The 20047-nt window shown below is 38.4% G+C and overlaps 1 protein-coding gene across 2 annotated transcripts in view; it reads right to left on the bottom strand.

Moving 5' to 3' along the window:
- Tgfbr1 (transforming growth factor beta receptor 1) overlaps nt 1–20047 on the bottom strand; it is a 63398-nt gene that overhangs the window by 27656 nt on the left and 15695 nt on the right. For both annotated transcript variants that reach the window (XM_021199544.2, XM_021199543.2), the window contains exon 2: nt 2635–2880. In XM_021199544.2, coding sequence (XP_021055203.1) covers nt 2635–2880 — 246 coding nt within the window. The remainder of the gene's footprint in view (nt 1–2634; nt 2881–20047) is intronic.

Genomic DNA, 20047 nt, shown 5'->3' with positions numbered 1-20047 from the left:
ACTTCCATTTTTAGATCCTATATGGTTTTGTTCAATTCTTTTACCTGATTGGATGTGTTTTCCTGTAATTCTTTAAGGGACTTTTGTGTTTCTTCTTTAAGGGCTTCTACCTGTTTACCTTTATTCTCTGTATTTCTTTAAGGGAGTTATGTCCTTATAGTCCTCCATCATCATCATGAGAAGTGACTTTAGATCCATATCTTGCTTTTCTGGTGTGATGGTGTATCCAGGACTTGCTATGGTGAGAGAATTGGGTTCTGATGTTGCTTCTGTTCTTATGTTCTTATGATTGCCTCCACCATCAGATTATCTCAAGTGTTTCCCTGCCCTCTGATTGGAGCCTGTCCTTCCTGTAATCCCAGTTAAGTCAGAACTTCTCAGAGTCCAGCTTTCTTTGTGATCCTGTGATTCTGGAATCCTGTGATGCTGAGATTCTTGGTGTGTCAGAGTTCTTGGCAGTTAAGCTTCCTCTGAGACCCTGAGATCCTGGTGTGAACAAACTCCTGGGATACTGGGATCCTAGGATCCTAGGATCCTGGGTGTGTTAGAGCCTGGAAGTGGTACCTCTTCTAGGGACCATGGGGCTGTCTGCTGAGTTCAAAACCAAGGTAGACCAGTGCCAAATGGAAGGAATCCGAACCACTGGTTGGGCAGAGTTCCTGTGTCCCTGCTCCTGCTGGTCCCAGGCACTCCCCGTTCTGTAGGAACAGATGTTGTGTTCCACTCACCAGTAATCCTAAGAACCTGGATGTGCTAGGGCGCCTGGAGGGTGGAGAATCCTTTGGGGACTGTGGGATTGTCCACCAAGTTCACGCCCAAGGTGTCCCGGCCATCAATTGCCTTTTTAATTACATTTATATTTTTTATAATCTCTAAATAAATTAATATTTATTCATTTCAAAAACACATTTATACACACATCTAAATGTGTCAACAATTGAAGAAAAGGAGGCCACAAATTTAAAATAGGGATTGGAGAGAGTGTATGAAAGGGTTTGGAGAGAGGAATGGGAAGGGAAATTATGATATTATAATCTTTTTTCATTCTTGACATCTTCATTTAGATTAATTTCTTATCAAACAAAACATTTCTAAAAATTCAGGAAGGATTTTAAATCCTTATACACTGCATACTTAATTAGTTATCTGAAGACAGCTGTTACCTTTGTATTTAAAAAAAAGTCTGTCTAAAAGGCTTACTTTAAGAATTCTGGATGATAACCAATATATAATATTCTACTGCTCCAATACTGGAATAAAGTGGATAATCTGAACATTTTCCTCCCTTTTTGGTAATCAGTGTTAAATGCACTGAGGCTTTTTCACCATACTTAAAACTTATACTAGGCCAGCAAGATGACTTGTGTGGCAAGATTCCTATTACCGAGCCTGATAACCTCAGTTTGATCCTTAGGAACCAAAGAAGAGAATCAATTCCTACAAAGTATTCTCTGACAGAGGTGCACTCACATGAATGCATGTGTACACACTCTCTCTCTCTCTCTCTCTCTCTCTCTCTCTCTCTCTCTCTCTCTCTCTCTCTCTCTCACTGCAGAAACTATTCACAGTTTTGGCCTGTGAGCAGTATTCATTCTTCCATCAAATCTGCTAGCATTAATATATGTTTTTCTCCCATTTTATATTCCTTTGACTATTAAAATAAGAATTCAGGACTTGGGGAAAGTGGCAAATTTCCATTTAATTCATTAAGCTTTAAATTACTAGCTATACCAGGACGATTTATTATTATCTATTATTTTATGTATATGGTTATTTTGCCTATATGTATGTTTGTACCCCTTATCCATGACTTGAGGTCAGAAGTGGGTATCAGATCCCATGAACTGGAGTGGAGTCACAGTGTGAGCCACCACATGGATGCTGGGAATTGAACCTGGGTTCTCTGATAGAGTCACAAGCACTCTTAATGCTAAGCCATTTTTGTAGCCTTTCTAGGATCCTTTTGTTGTTGGTGGGTTTTTTTGTTTTTTTGTTTTTTTGTTTTGTTTTTGTTTTTTCTGAGACAGGGTTTCTCTGTGTAGCCCTGGCTGTCCTGGAACTCACTCTGTAGACCAGGCTGGCCTCAAACTCAGAAATTTGCATGCCTCTGCCTCCCAAGTGCTGAAATTAAAGACATGCGCCACCACACTTGGCCTTCTAGGATCTTTTTAAAAGTATTAAATACATGGTGCCACAAGACACCATACACAATTAATTTACACTTACAGATCATAAACAAGGTAAATATTATAAAATGAAAACATTTAGACTGGTGCACTCGATTTCTGCCCATTAAAAGGCTGTTGATTAGAGTGCCTTAAGATGTAGGTACACTAAACAAGGAATGAGAAATTCACTGAGGACAAGGCAAGGAAAACCCTTAAATGTTGTCCTCTGAGATTCTAGAATTTACTTTGAAGAGGTTACCCTTGCACACATAGCAGATCTCACCGAGAGTCTCCTGGCTACTCATAAGTCTACAACTGTGGACAGGTAACTCTCTGCCTCTACCCTCAACAAGCCAGGCCTGGTGACCTCTGTAAACACTTACAGTTCGAGATTTGTAGGCAATCTAGAAGCTTTCTTTTGGCATCTTGGAAGAAGAAAGGGAAAGGTGCTAATGCAACAACTTACCTGTTGTTGGGAGCTCTATTTTATTGCAGTGGTCTTGATTGCAGCAATATGTTGTAGTTACTGCCCCTGTTTTTGAAGATGGTGCACAAACAAATGGCCTATCTCGAGGAATTAGGTCAATTTCAGCTATACACATACTATTGTGTATAACTTTGTCTGTGGTCTCAGTGACTGAGACAAAGCAGAGACCATCTGTCTCACAGGTAAAATTATCCTTTGTACAGAGGTGGCAGAAACACTGTAATGCTAGAGAAAGAGAATAAGATTTTATTAGGAAAAGATAGTGCCAAGATTAAGCTTAAAAGTTCAACATTTACACTACTACTATATTTTTTTACTATAACAATGTATGCACTGTTCAAATAACAAACTTTATTACCCTTAGAATGTCCAAGAATTACACATACATAGAGGCCAAGGTAATTTAGTGAAATTTTGACCTAGCCTAGAAAAAAGTCCACAAAATTTCATCTAGATAAGGCAATCATTTGCCCTTCCATTTGAAATGCAGTACAGTTACATTTGTTCCTAGTATTAAATTACACAATCACATCCACACACATACCCCATCCCTCACAAGTGATTTCAGAGCAAAATGTGAAAAGAGTGCCACAAACCCATTAGAGGCTAGAAACACCATTTCAGTAGATTTGTGGTAATGAAGTAACAGGAACAGATTCATATTGAGTCACAGGTTTTTTATTCATCCTGTGCAACCCCTATGACATGTATCTTCCAGCTGGTATAGGGAAGATTATTCCAGCAACAATTTATAAATTCTAGCCACATGGAACCTAGTTTTATGCTGTACTGGCTAGTTTTGTGTCAACTCGACACAGCTGGAGTTATCACAGAGAAAGGAGTTTCAGTTGGGGAAATGCCTCCATGAGATCCAGCTGTAAGGCATTTTCTCAATTAGTGATCAAGTGGGGAGGTCCCCTTGTGGGTGGTGCCGTCTCTGGGCTGGTAGTCTTGGGTTCTATAAGAGAGCAGGCTGAACAAGCCAGGGGAAGCAAGCCAGTAAAGAACATCCCTCCCTCCATGGCCTCTGCATCAGCTCCTGCTCCCTGACCTGCTTGAGTTCCAGTCCTGACTTCTTCAGTGATGAACAGCAATGTGGAAGTATAAGCCAAATAAACCCTTTCCTCCCCAACTGCTTCTTGGTCATGATGTTTGTGCAGGAATAGAAACCCTGACTAAGACATATGCCCATTGTATCTATTAGATCTTGTGACTCAACTCTAGGAATGACCCCTTTATGGAGCTGTCTGCTGTCACCAACATCTTTTGTCAAACACACCCGTATCCTCTAATGGGGTTAAGTGCTTTCTCAAAGTACACACAGTTTACCAGAAATGCTGATTTTATTATTTCCTCCCCTAAGAAAATACAACTTCTTTGAATTCAGAGACCCATATTCATCCTGGAAATGTACCACATATAGTTGGTTGTATGCCCAAGGGCAGTATTCAAAACTTCTTGCTGAATGAACAACACATTAGGTAATCCAATTACTCACTTGGCAAGGGAAAAGACTAGTTAGGAGGAATGGCCAACAATGATGAAACCAGGAAGGTTCATTATATATAGAAAAAAGAGTAGCGGGGCAGACAACAGCCCAGAAGAAAGCTATCTTCCTAAATGGCTTATGCAAGGAAGTTTACTTAGCAGGCCTGAGTTAAACAACCCAACATGTTCACAAGAAGAGCATATCTTCAGAGCTGTCCTCGACTGGACGTGAGTGCTGAGCCTCTGGGATATGCTCTCTGATAAGAATGTTTCTGTGTGTATATGGCTTTGGGTCACAGAGTACCAGTGCGACCAGATAATTTGTACTAACAATGTGAGTCACAGAAAAGATCTATTTTTGTTTGTTGGAATGGAGGCAGTTAAGACCTTACTTAACTCAGCTGTTCTGCAGACTAGAAACCCATGGATTGTGATAGCTAATCTAGATCATCAACTTTATCAGGTTAAGAACTACCTAAGAGATTTGTAAAGCACTCCTCTGAAGGCATTTCTAGGGAGGTTTTGGGTGGAGGTGGGGGGACCTGCCCTGAATGTGGATGTTACTGTCCTGAGAGAGAGAGACAGATGGACAGAGAGACAGAGACAGACAGAAAGACCCATTTAAGATGCTCTGTCATGCCTTTCCCAACTTGAAACCGGAACCTCTAAACCTCAGTGGACTAAGCCCTTCCTTAAAGACTAGAGATAGCAATCCTTAATTTGTTTCTGTCAGATACTTTGCCAGAGCAATGAGAAATCTAACTAAATCATACTTTTACTGGCTGACCCTCAGTAAAACCCTGGACATGAACCAAGGCTCAGGTGGGCTTCACTGGCTGGCAGTGCTTTGTACATGCCACTGCTAAGAGAATGAAGGGTCCTGCTCCACTGGGACACTACCTACAAAACAGCTCCAGTTCTCTGCCAAACTACTGCCTAGGTGCCTTTCAGCTTTGTCAAACTTAAGCTCTATCTTTGCACCGTAGTGCCTTGTATCTATGACTGTAACAGCTCTGAGTCTCCTTAGTGGCAAAAGGGAAACACAGCCTAGCACTGCCACCAAGGGCCTGAAGTTCCCTCCTCTTAGGGAAGGCATAAAGGAATGAACCTGAAGGTGAGCCAGAGTGAATCAAAAGCAGAAAATTTATTCAGGCAGAAATTCATCTAGGACAAAAACAGTATACCTCCAAAATTATAAAGAGCTTCTTGAGGTATTTTTATTGTTCATACAATGTAATCTACAAGGCTTAAGCAAATCTCAAAGTTTAAGTTTAAAATATCAAATAAATATATGAGCTACATTACATCTTTCTATTAACTTAGGAAATTACCTTTTTGAATTTTTGGCCTTACTATGCTTGGCAAACACAGTATCACTTAAGTACTGAACTGAAGCCTTTTTGCATTTTCAAAACCTTGAGACACAGACCTGGTAAGTGGCCCAGGCAGGCCTCCAATTTGCTATCCTCCTGCATCAGCCTCCCAGTGTTGTGGTGTAGTGTGGTATTATAGGCCTACACAACCCTACCACCACCCCACCTCCACAGAGAACCATGAGAGCAGGCTAAGAATTCCCTTCAAGTGAAACCATAAGGTGGTTTCATTAGATTTAGGAAACATCCAAGCTCTACGTAAGCATAGCTTGTTATCTGGAACATCTTGTTTGAGACGATTTTAGGAAAAAAAAAAAAGTACTCTCTGTAGCAATTCTGGGTTTATCAAATCATATTTCTTCTGACTTCCTACCCTTCATACATCCTTTTACTTTTTTCTGTCTTCCAACCCAGTCTCATTGTGAGTCCTTCTACCAAATCATCATAGCTAATGGTGTTTGGGGACCCTGAATTGACTTGATAGCTAAACTCTTAACTCAGGAACACCAGGTTCTTTTCAAGTATGCTTAAAAAGGTTTCTGCTGCAACCAGCACACTTGCCTATTAAGAGATTAACAAAGTTTTATTATGACCATTATAAAACATCTTCTGAGCCAATGAGATGCACTTGCCACATAACCTGCTGACTTGACCTCAATCTCAAAAACTTTATATAAAAGATGGAAGGAAAGAATCAACTCCAAAAAGTTGTCTTCTGACCGCCACTATGTTCTCTTCCTCACACATAAATAATAATAGTACATTGAAAGAATATTTTCTTTCTTCCTGGAGTTCAGTCATTTGACTTAACTCTATCCAAGTATGAAGGGAACTCAAGAAAAGTAAAAAGACCAAACACTGTTAAAAAGAGATAAGTGTGATGTTGATTTTAGCAAAAAGATTTAGTTGTTCTCTCTGCCTAGTCAAACTCCACTTCCTGTCTCTTCCTCCTTCAAGATTATCCTTCAAAGGACCCTATTCAAAGACCCTTTCCACAAGTGATCTTACTTCTCCCCTTCAGATACTGGGGTCTGTTTCATTTGTTCCCACATACTTCTGCATACCTTGAAGGTGCATGCAAATCTGTTTATATAGTTTGTTGTTAGTGTCTCTCCCTACTTTAGGAAGGGCTGTGTTCAGCTGTCTTGTTTTATTCTGGACCTCTAGATAGTATCAGAAAAATACATTTGCTAAATAGTTGCCCAAACAAGAGGTCACAAACATCAAGGAGAGAAACGCAGTCTACGAGTTACATACACATTTTCATTCCAAAGATAATCTATCTACAATGATAAACACTCTGGATCCTGAGTAACCACCATCTATCTCTGCAAGCATTACAAAACTTTCACTGCTGTTTCTATAGTTATGTGAAAAGCTCATTCAGGTCAAGTGTCCATGTGGCACACTTTACATACAGACAGCTTCACAATATGTATACAATAAAAGCATACAAGTAACACTTAAGTCAAGGAACACAGCACAATGTAAACCTGGTAGAGTTGAAATAGCCAGTGCCCCTAGTCTATGCAAGCTTTACACAAATCCTTTCTTTGTAGAACACTTTGCAAACATTCACTAGTAGTATATATGGCTGTGATATTCAACACTTTTTGTTCTAACTTCCAATAATTGGTTTAGAAAACCAGTTAGTCAAGACTTCAATTATAGTATAATGCGAGCCACATCTTCCAGTAAACAAAGTATCTTTTAAAACTGATATTTGAGAACTGCTTCCTAGCTTTGGTTAGGTATGAGATCTCACTATCCTAAACTTCCCAACAAGCCCTGAGGTCATTAATACTATCTTGAACATTACTGATCAGAGCAGCCACTTGCAGCATTTATTATCACTGCAGTAACAACAGTGAAGCAGATATAAAAATAGAATCAGACCTAAGGTCATCTTATTTCTACAATAAAACAGAAACATCAATTGTCGCACCAAATAATTGTATTAATTTGCATTCTGTTATTTGTAGTTGTCTTTAATTCTAATTTAAAGATTTAATTTATAGTTGTAAATAAACCCAAAACATTAAGTTTTACGTTTTCTAGTTTCATGTTTACGATTTAAGGAACAGTGTGAAAAATTTGTTTTGCACTTTTCATTTCAAAGAGGTCTACATATGATGAAATTTTGAAAAACGCCAATGCTGAAGGGCTTCTCTTACTAGTCTTTCAACAAGAAAGGTCACTAGGCGATATAAACATCATACAACACAGTGCTTATCCAGGCAAGGGTTTAAGTCGTGAGGGAATTTTAAAATTCCATTTTTCTAGTCTAAATCAGATGACTGAATATAGGATTGCTATTATATGATGCACAGACTGGTTTTGTGTGTCCACTTGACACAAGCTAGAGTCATCACAGAGAAAGAAGCCTCAGTTGAGGAAATGCCTACATGAGATCCAGCTTTTTCTCAATTAGTGATCAACGGGGGAGGGCCCAGTCCATTTGAGTGGTACCATCCCTGGACTGGTAGTCCTCAGTTCTGTAAGAACAAACCAAGGGAAGTAAGCCAGTAAGCAGCACTCCTCCAAGAGCTCTTGCATCAGCTCCTGCCTCCAGGTTCCAGCCCTGCTTGAGTTCCTGTTCTAACTTCCTCCAATGATGGATTGTGATCTGGAAATGTAAGCCAAACTTCCGTTTTGGCCATGGTGTTTCGTCTCAGTAATAGAAACCCTGACTGAGACATATGACAGTAAAATCGTTTATGTAAATTAAAACATAAACAGATTCTCATGAACATATATCTTAATTCTCATTTCTTACAAGTTGAAGTCTGTATGGTAAGTGTGGTAGTGCACACGTTTAATTCTAGTGCTTAGAAGGCAGAGGCAAGAAAATCCAAAATTCCAAATAGCCTGAGTTACATACATAGTAAGATCGCTTCTTTAAATAAATAAATAAATAAAAATCAAGGGTTAAGGATGTAGTCAGTGGTAATGCCTGGCATGTGTAAGACCTTGGTTTCAGAACTCAGCACTTTATCTCCCCCTAAAATTATAACTGACTTTAATTAAATAGATCTGGGTTATCTCATTTCCCTTTTTAATTTTAATGTTTTTCTTTTATGTGTATGTTTCAGTGCCTCTGTGTGTATGCCATTGTACTGGATAGCTTTGTGTCAACTTGACACAGCTGGAGTTATCACAGAGAAAGGAGCTTCAGTTGGGGAAATGCCTCCATGAGATCTAGCTGTGGGGCATTTTCTCAATTAGTGATCAAGGGGGAGAGGCCCCTGGTGGGTGGGACCACCTCTGGGCTGGTAGTCTTGAATTCTATAAGAAAGCAGGCTGAGCAAGCCAGGGGAAGCAANCCAGTAAAGAACATCCCTCCATGGCTTCTGCATCAGCTCCTGCTTTCTGACCTGCTGGAGTTCCAGTCCTGCATCCTTTGGTGATCAACAGCAGTATGGAAATGTAAGCCAAATAAACCCTTTCCTCCCCAACTTGCTTCTTGGTCATGATGTTTGTGCAGGAATAGAAACCCTGACTAAGACAGCCATGTACATATGCCTGGGGAGGCCATACCTGATATGGGTACTAGAAACAGAACTTAGTCCTCTGACAGAATAGCATGTGTTCTTAACCACTGAGCCATCTCTCCAGGCTCCACCTCTCTCCTCTTTTATTAAAATAGGGCTTTGAGCTGGCAACTCCCAAAATTGTCTTTTGAACTCTACTCACACACATTGATACACATGTACTTATATACACCCCAGTGGGGCTGGCAAAATGCTCAGTAGCTTTTCGCCACTTCTCACCAAGCCTGGGGACCTGAGTTTGATCACCAGAACCCACATGGTAGATGGAAAAAATGACTCTTTTAAGTTGTCCTCTGACTGACACACATAAGTACTACATCTCAAATAAAATGCAACTAAAATATTTTTAATTAAACTAGGTCTTGTTTCCATTTTAAAACATTTTAAGTTAGTATACAGAGTAATGGATGTTATTATTGCATTTCACATATGTATCATTACACTATATTGCAATTCACCCATGTCCTCTCCTCATCACCTTTCCCTTTACAAATAGTCTCTTTTTATGTATTATGAATTCCAGTACATTCTAAAGTAAGATCCTTCACATCCTGCCAGTCCCTGTTCTAGATCTATCATACACACAGTTAAATCCAGGTCTCACATGAGAGAAAACAGCATCTGTCATTCTCTGTCTGGTTTACTTCATTTAACATGATTTACAGTTCTATCCATTTTCCTAAATTGATACTGCTGAACAAAATTCCACTGTATACATGAACTATGTTAATGTGCATTTATCTGCTGATGGGCATCTAAGTGGGTTACATTCTCTGGCTGTTATGAACAGTGAAACTATAAACATGAATGTTCAAGTATGTAAATGCATTTTTTAAAGTGGCAGTTTTTTTTTAATCCCTGACTAGCTCCCAAATGAATGAGACATTGTAAGATTTATTTAATTAGCTTTACAGCACAATAACCTAGCAGTCATTGATCTGTTCTAATCATCTAAGCTAATCTGGTTACTTCCCAGCCAAAATCCCTGAGATATTTGCATTTTAGTATTGGTTTGGTTCTGGGCTCTAGGTGTTTTTCCCTGGTGTCTCTCCAAACTTCTACATAGTACCAAGTCCCTTCTTCCCCACTCTTCTTACCCCTACCTCACTCCTTCCCCTGGCTGGAAGAAGCCAGCCCTATTATCTCTTCTGTGCAGGCACTGGCTTATTCTATTGACAAGTCAGAGAATAAATGGAGAGCAATGTTTATACAAACTTGAAATAGGAGATACTTAGAATAAGCATTATAATGCCATGTCCAGATTGTGACAAGATATGGTGGCAGAGAAACCAGCATTTGAATAATACAAGAATAATTTTATACACTACACAGTAACATTATGCCTAAACAAGTATCTCTGTTATCCTGGCTAGCTTTGTGTCATCTTTTATGCTGACCCAGCTAGAGTCATCAGAGAAGAGAAAACCTCAACTTAAAAGAATGCCTCCATAAGACCAGCGATTGATGTGGAAAGACTTAGCCCATTTTGGGTGGGTCACCCTTAGGCTGGTGGTTCTAGCTTCTATAAGCAAGCAGGCTGAGCAAGCCATGTGGAGTAAGCCAGTAAGCAGCACTCCTCATGGCCCCTGCATCAGCTCCTGACTCTAGCTTCCTGACCTATTTTGAGTTCCTGTCCTGCCTTATCACAGCAACATTCACCATACCTAAGACAAAAACTGGTACCAAGAGTGGGGTACTATAAGGATGAGTATTTTAAGTATCTGAAATAGGCTCAGATACTTAACTTCAGTGACTAACACGGTCACTGAAGCTCTCCTAGGAGTTCAGAGAGTACCGAAAACCCACGGTATGAACAGTTTACAAACTTAAACTTGAGTATCCTGATTCGTCAGTTGGAAGAGGTAACAGATTTGGTGATTCCATATAAAACTTTTGACAAACTGGAAAAATAAGGAAAATTATGATGTTGGATGATTGTTCCTAGGATCTCTTAATTAAATTGACAAAGGCAAAAAATGCTCCATGATAAAATTAACGAACTTCTACCATATCAGAATACAGTGAAAGACAGTCATGGACTGATGGGCTACAGATGTGCATGAACAATCTAAAGGTTTCTAAGTGTGCTCTGGAAGAGAATCTTCTCTTTAGCAGCCACAGAGCTCAAGTTGCAGAAAATCAAACTGAAAGGTTGGTTAAATTACAGTGAAAATTCAAGTCACAGACTCAGAGGATGTCAACAGTTAAAGGGCATTAATTGGTAGAAAATGGGATGAGAATGTGTGGGAGGACCCTATTCAAGTTGAACTTAACTCTCAGATTCTCAAGGATTTATCTCACCTGAGGAAGTAGTCTCTCCACCCTCAGCAGAGGTACACCCATCTCCACCTCCCCCTAAAATATTGCCTTTCCCACATTTGACTGAAGAAATTAATCCTCATTGTTTACTAAACTAGTAGTGACTTTCTCTGAAGGATATACCAGGACATCTGTGCTAAGATACAAAGTCCTGTGTACATTTACCCAGGAGTAGTTCTATTTTCAGGGTTTGGGTGTGTGTGTGTTTGAGGAACGTATACACTGACTCCCATAGTGGCTATACTAGTCTACATTTGAGAAGCAGTGAATGATAAGGGTTCCCATTTCTTCACATTCTTGCCACCATTTGTTGTCATTTGGTTCTGATTGGGGTGAGTTATAGTCTCAATTCCTATATTATATAGCTAAAAATGTTGAGTACTGTCTTAAGTATTTATTGGCCTCTTATATATTTTCTTTTGACAACTATCTGTTCGTTCAGTAGCCTGCCTATTAACTAGGTGATTTTTTTTTTTTTTGGTCTAACTTGAAGCTCTTTGTGTATTTTAAGTATCAGACTTCTGATACTGTTTGATACATAGTTGCCACCCACCCCCACCCCCATTTTGTAGGCTCTCTTTGTTCTGCTGATTGTAGCCTAACAAAGGCTACAGAAGCTTTTAATTTCATGTATTCCCACTTATTAATTCTTATATTACTTCCTGTGCTACTGGAATCTATCACAGAAAGTTCCAGACTATGTGTATGTGATTGTGAATGGCACGTGGGGTCCCAAACTGCAACTGAAAACAGGCATTCATCACTCTTAATTTCCTGACTGTAGTACAACTTGGCCAACTGCCTCAAGCTCCTGAGGTGCCATGACTTTCCTGACATGATAAACTACACCCTCAAGCTGGGGGCCAAATTAAACCCTTTCTCCCTTGTTTCTGTCAGGATATTTTACTACAGCAAGAGAAATGTACCTAATATAATTTGTACCTTGAAGTGTTTTACTGGTTTTCCTCTTAAGAGTTTCAGGAGTTACAATCTCTACTGTTGTCTGAACTGATTTTATAGGTGTCATTTGTTAATTTTTTAAGAATGTTTTTTTTTTGGTTTGTTTTTGTTGTTGTTTTTGTTGTTGTTGTTGTTTTGAGACAGGGTTTCTCTGTGTAGTCCTAGCTGTCCTGGAACTCACTCTGTAGACCAGGCTGGCCTCGAACTCAGAAATCCACCTGCCTCTGCCTCCCAAGTGCTGGGATCAAAGGCGTGTGCCACCACCCCCAACATTAAAGCTTTTCTTATTTGTAAACCTTTGTTTACACATGTTACGTCCTATATTTACATCTGTGTCTTCTTATTCTACTCCAGGGTTGTATCCCATTATCCTGTCAGCACTATACAGCTTGCTATTGTGGCTACATAGTATTTTACATCAGACACTGAAACCTCCAGCACTACTCTTTCTGCTAAGGACTGCTTTTGCTATTTGGGAGTCTTCTGTGCTTCTATATGAAAAACTTAAGAATTTTTTTTTTTTTAGCTGTAGAAAAAAAATGCCATCTGAAGACTACCACTTGATGGAGCTTGTTCGGAATTTGTACATCACTTTTGGTAAAAATTGTTATTTTCACAATATTAATTCTGTTAATCAGTTAGTGTGAGATGTCTTTCTCCTGTTCTTTATTCTGGATCTCTTATCTCACTTGTTAGGTTTATTCTTATGTGGTTTTTGCTTGTTAAAGCTGTTACGAATGGAACTTCTTCCTGGATTTCTTTCTCAGCATGTTTGTTATGGATATGTAGAAAAGATACTGTCCTGTTTATGTATGTTAATTTTGCATCCTGTTGCTTGGTTAAGTGTTTATTAGGTCTATGTTACTTAGAGGAATCTGCAGGGTATTTTAAAATAAAAGATCATATGATATGAAAATAAGTTAGTTCAACATATTTTCCTACTTATTTCCCTTTTCTTTTGTATTATTGCTCTAGCTAAGACTTCAAGCACTATATTGAAAGTGCAGAGACAGTGGACACTCTTGTCTGCTCCTGATTTTAGAGGATATGCCAATCGTCTTTATTATATAGCCTTTGTTATATTCTGGTATGCTATTATTTACAGATTCTTCAAGGCTATTATGAAGGGATACTGAATTCTACCGAAGGTATTTTCTATACCTATTGAGAAGATAATGTGATTTCTGTCCTTATATCTATTTATTATATTTACTGATTTCCATAGGTTAAACCAATATTGCATTCCTGGGGAAAAGTCAACTTATTCATGGTATATGATCTTAATGTATTCTTACTTTGGGTCTATACGAATTTATCCAAGTTTTTTTTTTCATATATTCATCAGAGAAATCAATCTATAACTTTCTTTTATTAGTTATATCCTTGCCAGTGTATCAGAGTGATATTGGCTTTGTAGAATGGGTGTGTTGAGGTTCTTTCCATTTCTATCTTATGGAAAAGTTTGAGAAGCACTGGTATTAGCTCTTCTTTAGAGGTTTGCTAGAATTTGATAGTGACTTTCTAGTCTTGGGCTTCTTTGTTGAGACTTTATTGCTACTTTGATCTTATTGCTTATTATGGGTCTCAAGTTGTTTATATCCTTTTATATTTGCAGGCCCTATGTCAATGAACATATATCCATTTCTTCTAGATTTTTAGAGCATATATTTTTCAAAAGTATCCCCTAGTAAGCCTCTGGATTTCACTAGGTAATACTCCCTTTTACATCTCTAATTTTATTCATTTGGATCACTATTTCTTTTATTTAGTTTGGCTACAAGTTTGTCAATTTTATTTTTATCAAAAACCAGCTCTTCAAGAAGGGTGGTGGTCAATGGCTGGAATGTAAATAAATAATTAAAAACAAACAAACAAACAAAAACCCCAGTTCTTCAACTAACTCTATACAGTGCTCATTTAATCTCCATTTCATTAATTTCTGCTTTGATATTTATTATTTCTTGCTGCTTTGATATTTATTATTTCTTGCTGTCTACTCCTCTAGGTTGGACTGTTCTATTGAGACCTTGAGGTATACCATGAAATAGAAAAAATAGGAAAAGCTTTACAGGATATGCAAGTCAGAACTTGGAGAATATATACAACGTCCTGTATCAGTAACGATGTGAAAGGTACACTGATGGGTTTTCCTCAGTGACAGGGTTTCATCTTTTAGTTGTTGAATCACAAATACTCTAAGATAACCAAATCCAATAATGATTCAAGACTAACCACAATGGTTTAATAACAAAAATCAACATAATTCCATTTCCAACCTAGCTCATCTCAAAATATCAAGTCAGACACTGTAGGTTAACACATATTAAACTAATTATATGAACATACAGATATATGTGAATAAAAAATGTTAAGAGCAACTCCATTTATCAATACAACAAAATGTATTTTCCAAATGATATGCTTAAATGTACACTGAAGAATCCTAAATTGGTACAACTTTATAAAACTCAAAGACTGTAATACAGTTCTGTCATTTATGAAGAAATCAAGTTAAGAGACCCATAATGATTAACAGCAATTATTCTACTTAGGTTACACAGATGGATACGAATCCCCTCTGGATAATCATGAACACAAATGACTTCCGATTTCTAGTACTCATGTAAAAGCCTGGTATGGTGGCACATGCTTACAATCCTAACACTTGAAGAGGAAGAGGAAGAACATGAAAATCTCTGGGACTTGCAGGCCAGTCAGTGTTGCTAAACTGGTGCACTTCAAGTTCAATGAGAGACCCTATCTCAAAAAAAGGTGAAAAACAATTGAAGAGGATACCCAATAATGACCTCTGGCATGTACACACGTACACACACACACACACACACACACACACACACAAATCTCAACTGTGGCTCAACTGGACAGCATCACATTTAGATCCTTAGCCTGATTTTTTTTTTTAATTGATTGCAAAGATAAAAAGCCAGACTCAATGTTTAGTACCTTCCTAATATACTGTCCAACCTGATTTCTATCCCATAATCTCTGGGATTATGCAAAGGTTTAATTCTGAGAGGTGTATTTCCTTGAACTTTCAACATTCTGAAATCTAGATATACCTCACAATAAAAGTTATGAAAATAACAATGGAAGAGGAGGGAACAAGGCACACGCCATCATAGTCCAACCTCTTGGACAGAAAAGGTAAGATAAGATGGATATTCCAACTAAATGGTTCCCGAAAAATGGCACTGATAATGTCTTAAATGATACCTCAGTCTACACTCAGACTGAAACAGAAGAATTGCTAAGATATAAACAAAAGCCTATCAGAATTCCTCAGAAACCTGTGAAGCAGATCTCTCTGTTTGTCAGGAAGAACCATTATTTCCTTATCTGCCCAGGATAGCTCCTAGCTCTTCTGGCCTGCAAACCTCACTACTACTCCTCTTAGTTTCAGGCTGTTCAAGCAACCCCCAAAGGAAATAGCCATAGAAGGTTCTAATTTCCCAAATAAACTTTTCTTTCTACCCATAGAGCACTGCACTCCTGCTTACAGGGATGATCACAGACGGTATTGTCCATTAAATCATCACATTAATTATTTGCACTGATTGCTTCCCTGCAACTAAGTGTTGTAATTTTGATGGCTATTAAAATGTCTGTACATAGATTTCACTTCGATTCCACACTAAAAAAAGTACTGTGTTAAAAAAAACAAAACAAAACAAAAAACTCCACTCACACTGATATCAGGAATATAATTACTTCCAGTGAGGTTTTCAAATATTCCAAAGTCGGAGTGATGTGAAAGATTATCATATACCAAACTCCTAGCGTGTCAAATGAAGTGACTCAAATAAAACGTGAGCAGTTCCCTTGGGTATCTTTCCTTACTGTACAGTGTGAGGGTGATAAATCCTATCCATACCTGAAAAATCCTTTGAGGCACTTCTTTCCACCTATTCCTCTACTCCAGTTCTTCTGCGCCATCTACTTTGCCCACACCATTCCCAACATCCTTTCCCCTCTCTCAGCAGACCTTTCCTCTCTGTTCTCTCTCCCCTTTCTTCGACCTCTGAATACAGCATCTCAGGAAAATTCTCTTCCTCCTTTCAATATATTGCTATTTGTACAGATGAAACTACGGGGCTGGCTCTTTAGCCCTCACCTTACTCTCTAGCCCTCTTTCTCTTCCCCCTCTCTCCACGTGGCCATGGCTGGCCTCTCCCTCTCTCTTTCTACCTTCTCTCCTTTCTCCCTGCCTTTCTACAATAAAGCTCTAAAACCATGAAAACAAAAGAAAAGAAAAGAGAAAGAAACTACAGGGCTGACCAGGTTATTGCCTTGAGTTTGTTGTTTGTTTGAGACAGGGTCATGTAGCTCTGGCTGGCCCTGTAGCCCTGGCTGGCCCTGAAGTGACAGAAATTTGCCTGCTTCTGGCTTCCAAGTACTGAATTAAAGCATCATACCCAACTTTTTTTTTTTTAGGTTTATTTATTTATGTATACGAGCATGCTGTTGCTGACACACCAAAAGAGGGCATCTAATCCAACCATCTGTATGGTTATGAGCCACCATGTGGGTGCTGGGAATTGAACTTATGACCTCTGGAAGAGCAGCTGGTGCTCTTTACTGCTGAGTCATCTCTCTAGCCCCCTTTGGGCTGTTCTTTTAGGCCCTAAATCTTCTTTAAATCAACCCCCTAAAGGTCACCCTGCAGCAAGAATGGCAAAGGGAGCTTGGTTTAAAAAAAAAAAAAAAAAAAGCAGTCATATAAATGTGAAATAAAAATCTCTGATCTACAAAATATTTTACCTCCAAATGTAGGTAATAAAAATCTAGCTTACCCAGAAAAATCTCATTTACCTCTACCACTTTCAAATAACTTAAGCATTATTTATAATTTTAAGTTACATCTCATTACAGAATTCTCAATCATTTGTTTTTCCATAAGACTTATTTTCCTCAAGGCTCCATGAAATTACCTAACATAAGTGACAACATATTAGTCACTTGACTATAAACTCTTACAGTATCAAAAAATTTAAAGTAGGAACAGAAAGTTACTCTGGCCATGGAGATAAATCCCTCACTCAACAGACAACTTTCTACCAGTGGTGTGTGTGTGTGTGTGTGTGTGTGTCTGTCTGTCTGTCTGTCTGTCTGTCTGTCTCTCCTCTCTCTCTCTCTCTCTCTCTCTCTCTCTCTCTCTCTCTCATACACACACACACACACACACACAAAATAAATTTAAAGGAAGAAATAAAAATAAGTAACATCAGCTTCCAAAGAAAGGACTGAGTGACTAATAGATGAATAGAAGGAAACTTTACCACATATACATTTGAAAGATGTATGAACTTCCAAAAGGATGAGTGTATTATACCTACCCAATGATACTGAAAACAAATTAAGATGATTCTCTATGTTCCATCCTTTTCTCTCTACCTCCTTCATAACTCTACATCAGCATATTCTCCTTAGAAAGTAGTTACCTCATTCCAATCTCAAACTTTTGTTCACTCTGCAAAGTAAAATGTGTGCACACACACACAGCCTTTAACAGTTACCTTTTAATCCATTCACGTCACCCTATAGAATTTCGTCTAAGGAGATGAGAACAAAAATGTACACACATATTTGTCCATCCATATTTATGACTGAGAAACCTGCGTGAATGACAATGAGACAATGACAATGGCAATGAAAACCTCAAGTATGACACAGTCAGATACAGAAGACTGATTTTACCAGCGTGTTTAAGGACAGGAAACGATCATGTTAAAATAATCATGTTATTAACTGCAGAAAGAGAACAGGAAGTAAAGCTCCACATGGTATAATCACAGTTCTGCCAAGTTCTTAGTAGTTTTGTTCTACACTTCCAAGTCTGGGTGTGCATAAAGCAGGCTGCTGTACCCAGCATTACAGTAGAGCCTAAGAAGAAACAGGAAACCTCTGTTTCTGATGGTGAGTGATGAAACAATATCTAAATTTCTTATTTTCTCCTAAACACTTTTATTTGGCAGATTTCAATTGGATTAGTTGGCATTATAAGAACATAATTGTTGAGCATACAGAAATCAGAAACAAAAGACTTACACTGAATCCTAACTCTACCAGACATGCACAAAGTAAATCTAAAAAAGTCACTAATTTATTTTGAGCCTAAATTTTTCGACTTATGTTCTGTAATAGTACTAATTACAGAAGATCTGAATTAAATGTAGAGTTGGACATTAAATATCAGCAGTATTCAAAGAACTTTATAATCCAAATTACAAAACCATTCAAAAATATTCTTTAGAGCATCTACTTCATGTTGTTATCCATTTTAGAAGCTACACAAATAATCTTCTGAAAGCTCTAAGAGGCAATACTAACACAGAGCACAATATAAACTGGAGGTACAAAAGCAATGGGTATTCACAAGTGTTATTAGCTTGCCATTTGTGGAATCTTTTAGTAACATCTGAACCAAGCTGGCAAAAGAACTTTACTGTGGAAGCAAAGAGGGTATCTATAGGAAATATAGCTTCACTTACAACCCAAATTCACAATAAGTTCTGGGAGTACCTTTATATAAAACACTCCGGACTAACAGATCATACCAGAACTTGTTAGCCGTGAAATGTTTACACTGATTCTAGTCCGTTATTTTACAGATGACAATACAGGAAAGTCCTAAGTGTTACATCAACAAATTAATATTTATTTTAGAAGAAAAAAAAGAACAAAAAGAATGAGAAAACCTACAGTGTTCTGACTGAACACTGATGCATAAGATGATGGGCTCCATATTTTCTCTCTGGAAAAAAGCTGTAGGGAACACTGTGCCTTGGCTGTATGGGAATATAATAAATAAGTGAGGTAAAAGATGGAAGTAGTAACCACCTCCCAGAGCTGTCTTTGATTTAGGGTACAGGAAATAACACCTGGGCTAGCAAACAGCTAAAGACCTATGGGACCCATTGCTGAAAAAAAAAAATGAGCTAATAGTGTCATGTGGTTAGTAGTTTTTTCTCTAGAAACAAGAGCACGTGTAACCCACACAGGGAAAAAACAATGTTCAGAGGATGTGGAGGGTGAGACTCTTGCCTTCTACTTTACCACATGAAGAACAAAACACACTACTGGTGAATGCCATGCAAAGTGCTCAAAGAGCAGAGAAAAGAAAAAGTTCTCTGAAAAAAGATGCCCACACTAAATATGAAGAAAGCTAAAGAAAGGAAAACCACTTGGGAGAGATGACACAAGAACAAACGGACAGTTTAGACAATATACACAAACAAAATAACAGATAAAACCACATGCATTAAAAAAAAAGCTATTAGCAAATTGCATAATAAGACTTAGAAGGGTTAAAGATAAACCTCAGTGGGTAAAGCCTAGCATAAAAGAAGCTCAGGGTTCATTTTCTAGCATTACATACAGGAGCTCACCATACATCTCAATGAGAAAGATAAAACAAGAAACTTCTAAAAACAAGGGATAGGGGTGGGGGCAATCTGGATACAGAAAGAAAAATCACACTGATTTAGAATGCACCAACTTCCCTATACCTCGTCTAGGTAGCACAGTAGGGTTGGCCCTGGTAGAGGGGGCACAGGAAAGCCAGCCCCTGAGGGTGAGAGCTCAGTAGAGTTGGCCCTGTCACTTATCCTTCTGTCCTAAGGTTGCATGGGGCAGAGATCATGCCCTCCCCTCCTCTCACCACCTGTAAAGTCAGGAGAGCTG

Source organism: Mus pahari, chromosome 6 (genome assembly GCF_900095145.1).
Source record: "Mus pahari chromosome 6, PAHARI_EIJ_v1.1, whole genome shotgun sequence".
Lineage (NCBI taxonomy): Eukaryota > Metazoa > Chordata > Mammalia > Rodentia > Muridae > Mus > Mus pahari.
The sequence above is the reverse complement of the archived record's forward strand: the minus strand, read 5'-3'. Positions and strand labels throughout refer to the sequence as shown.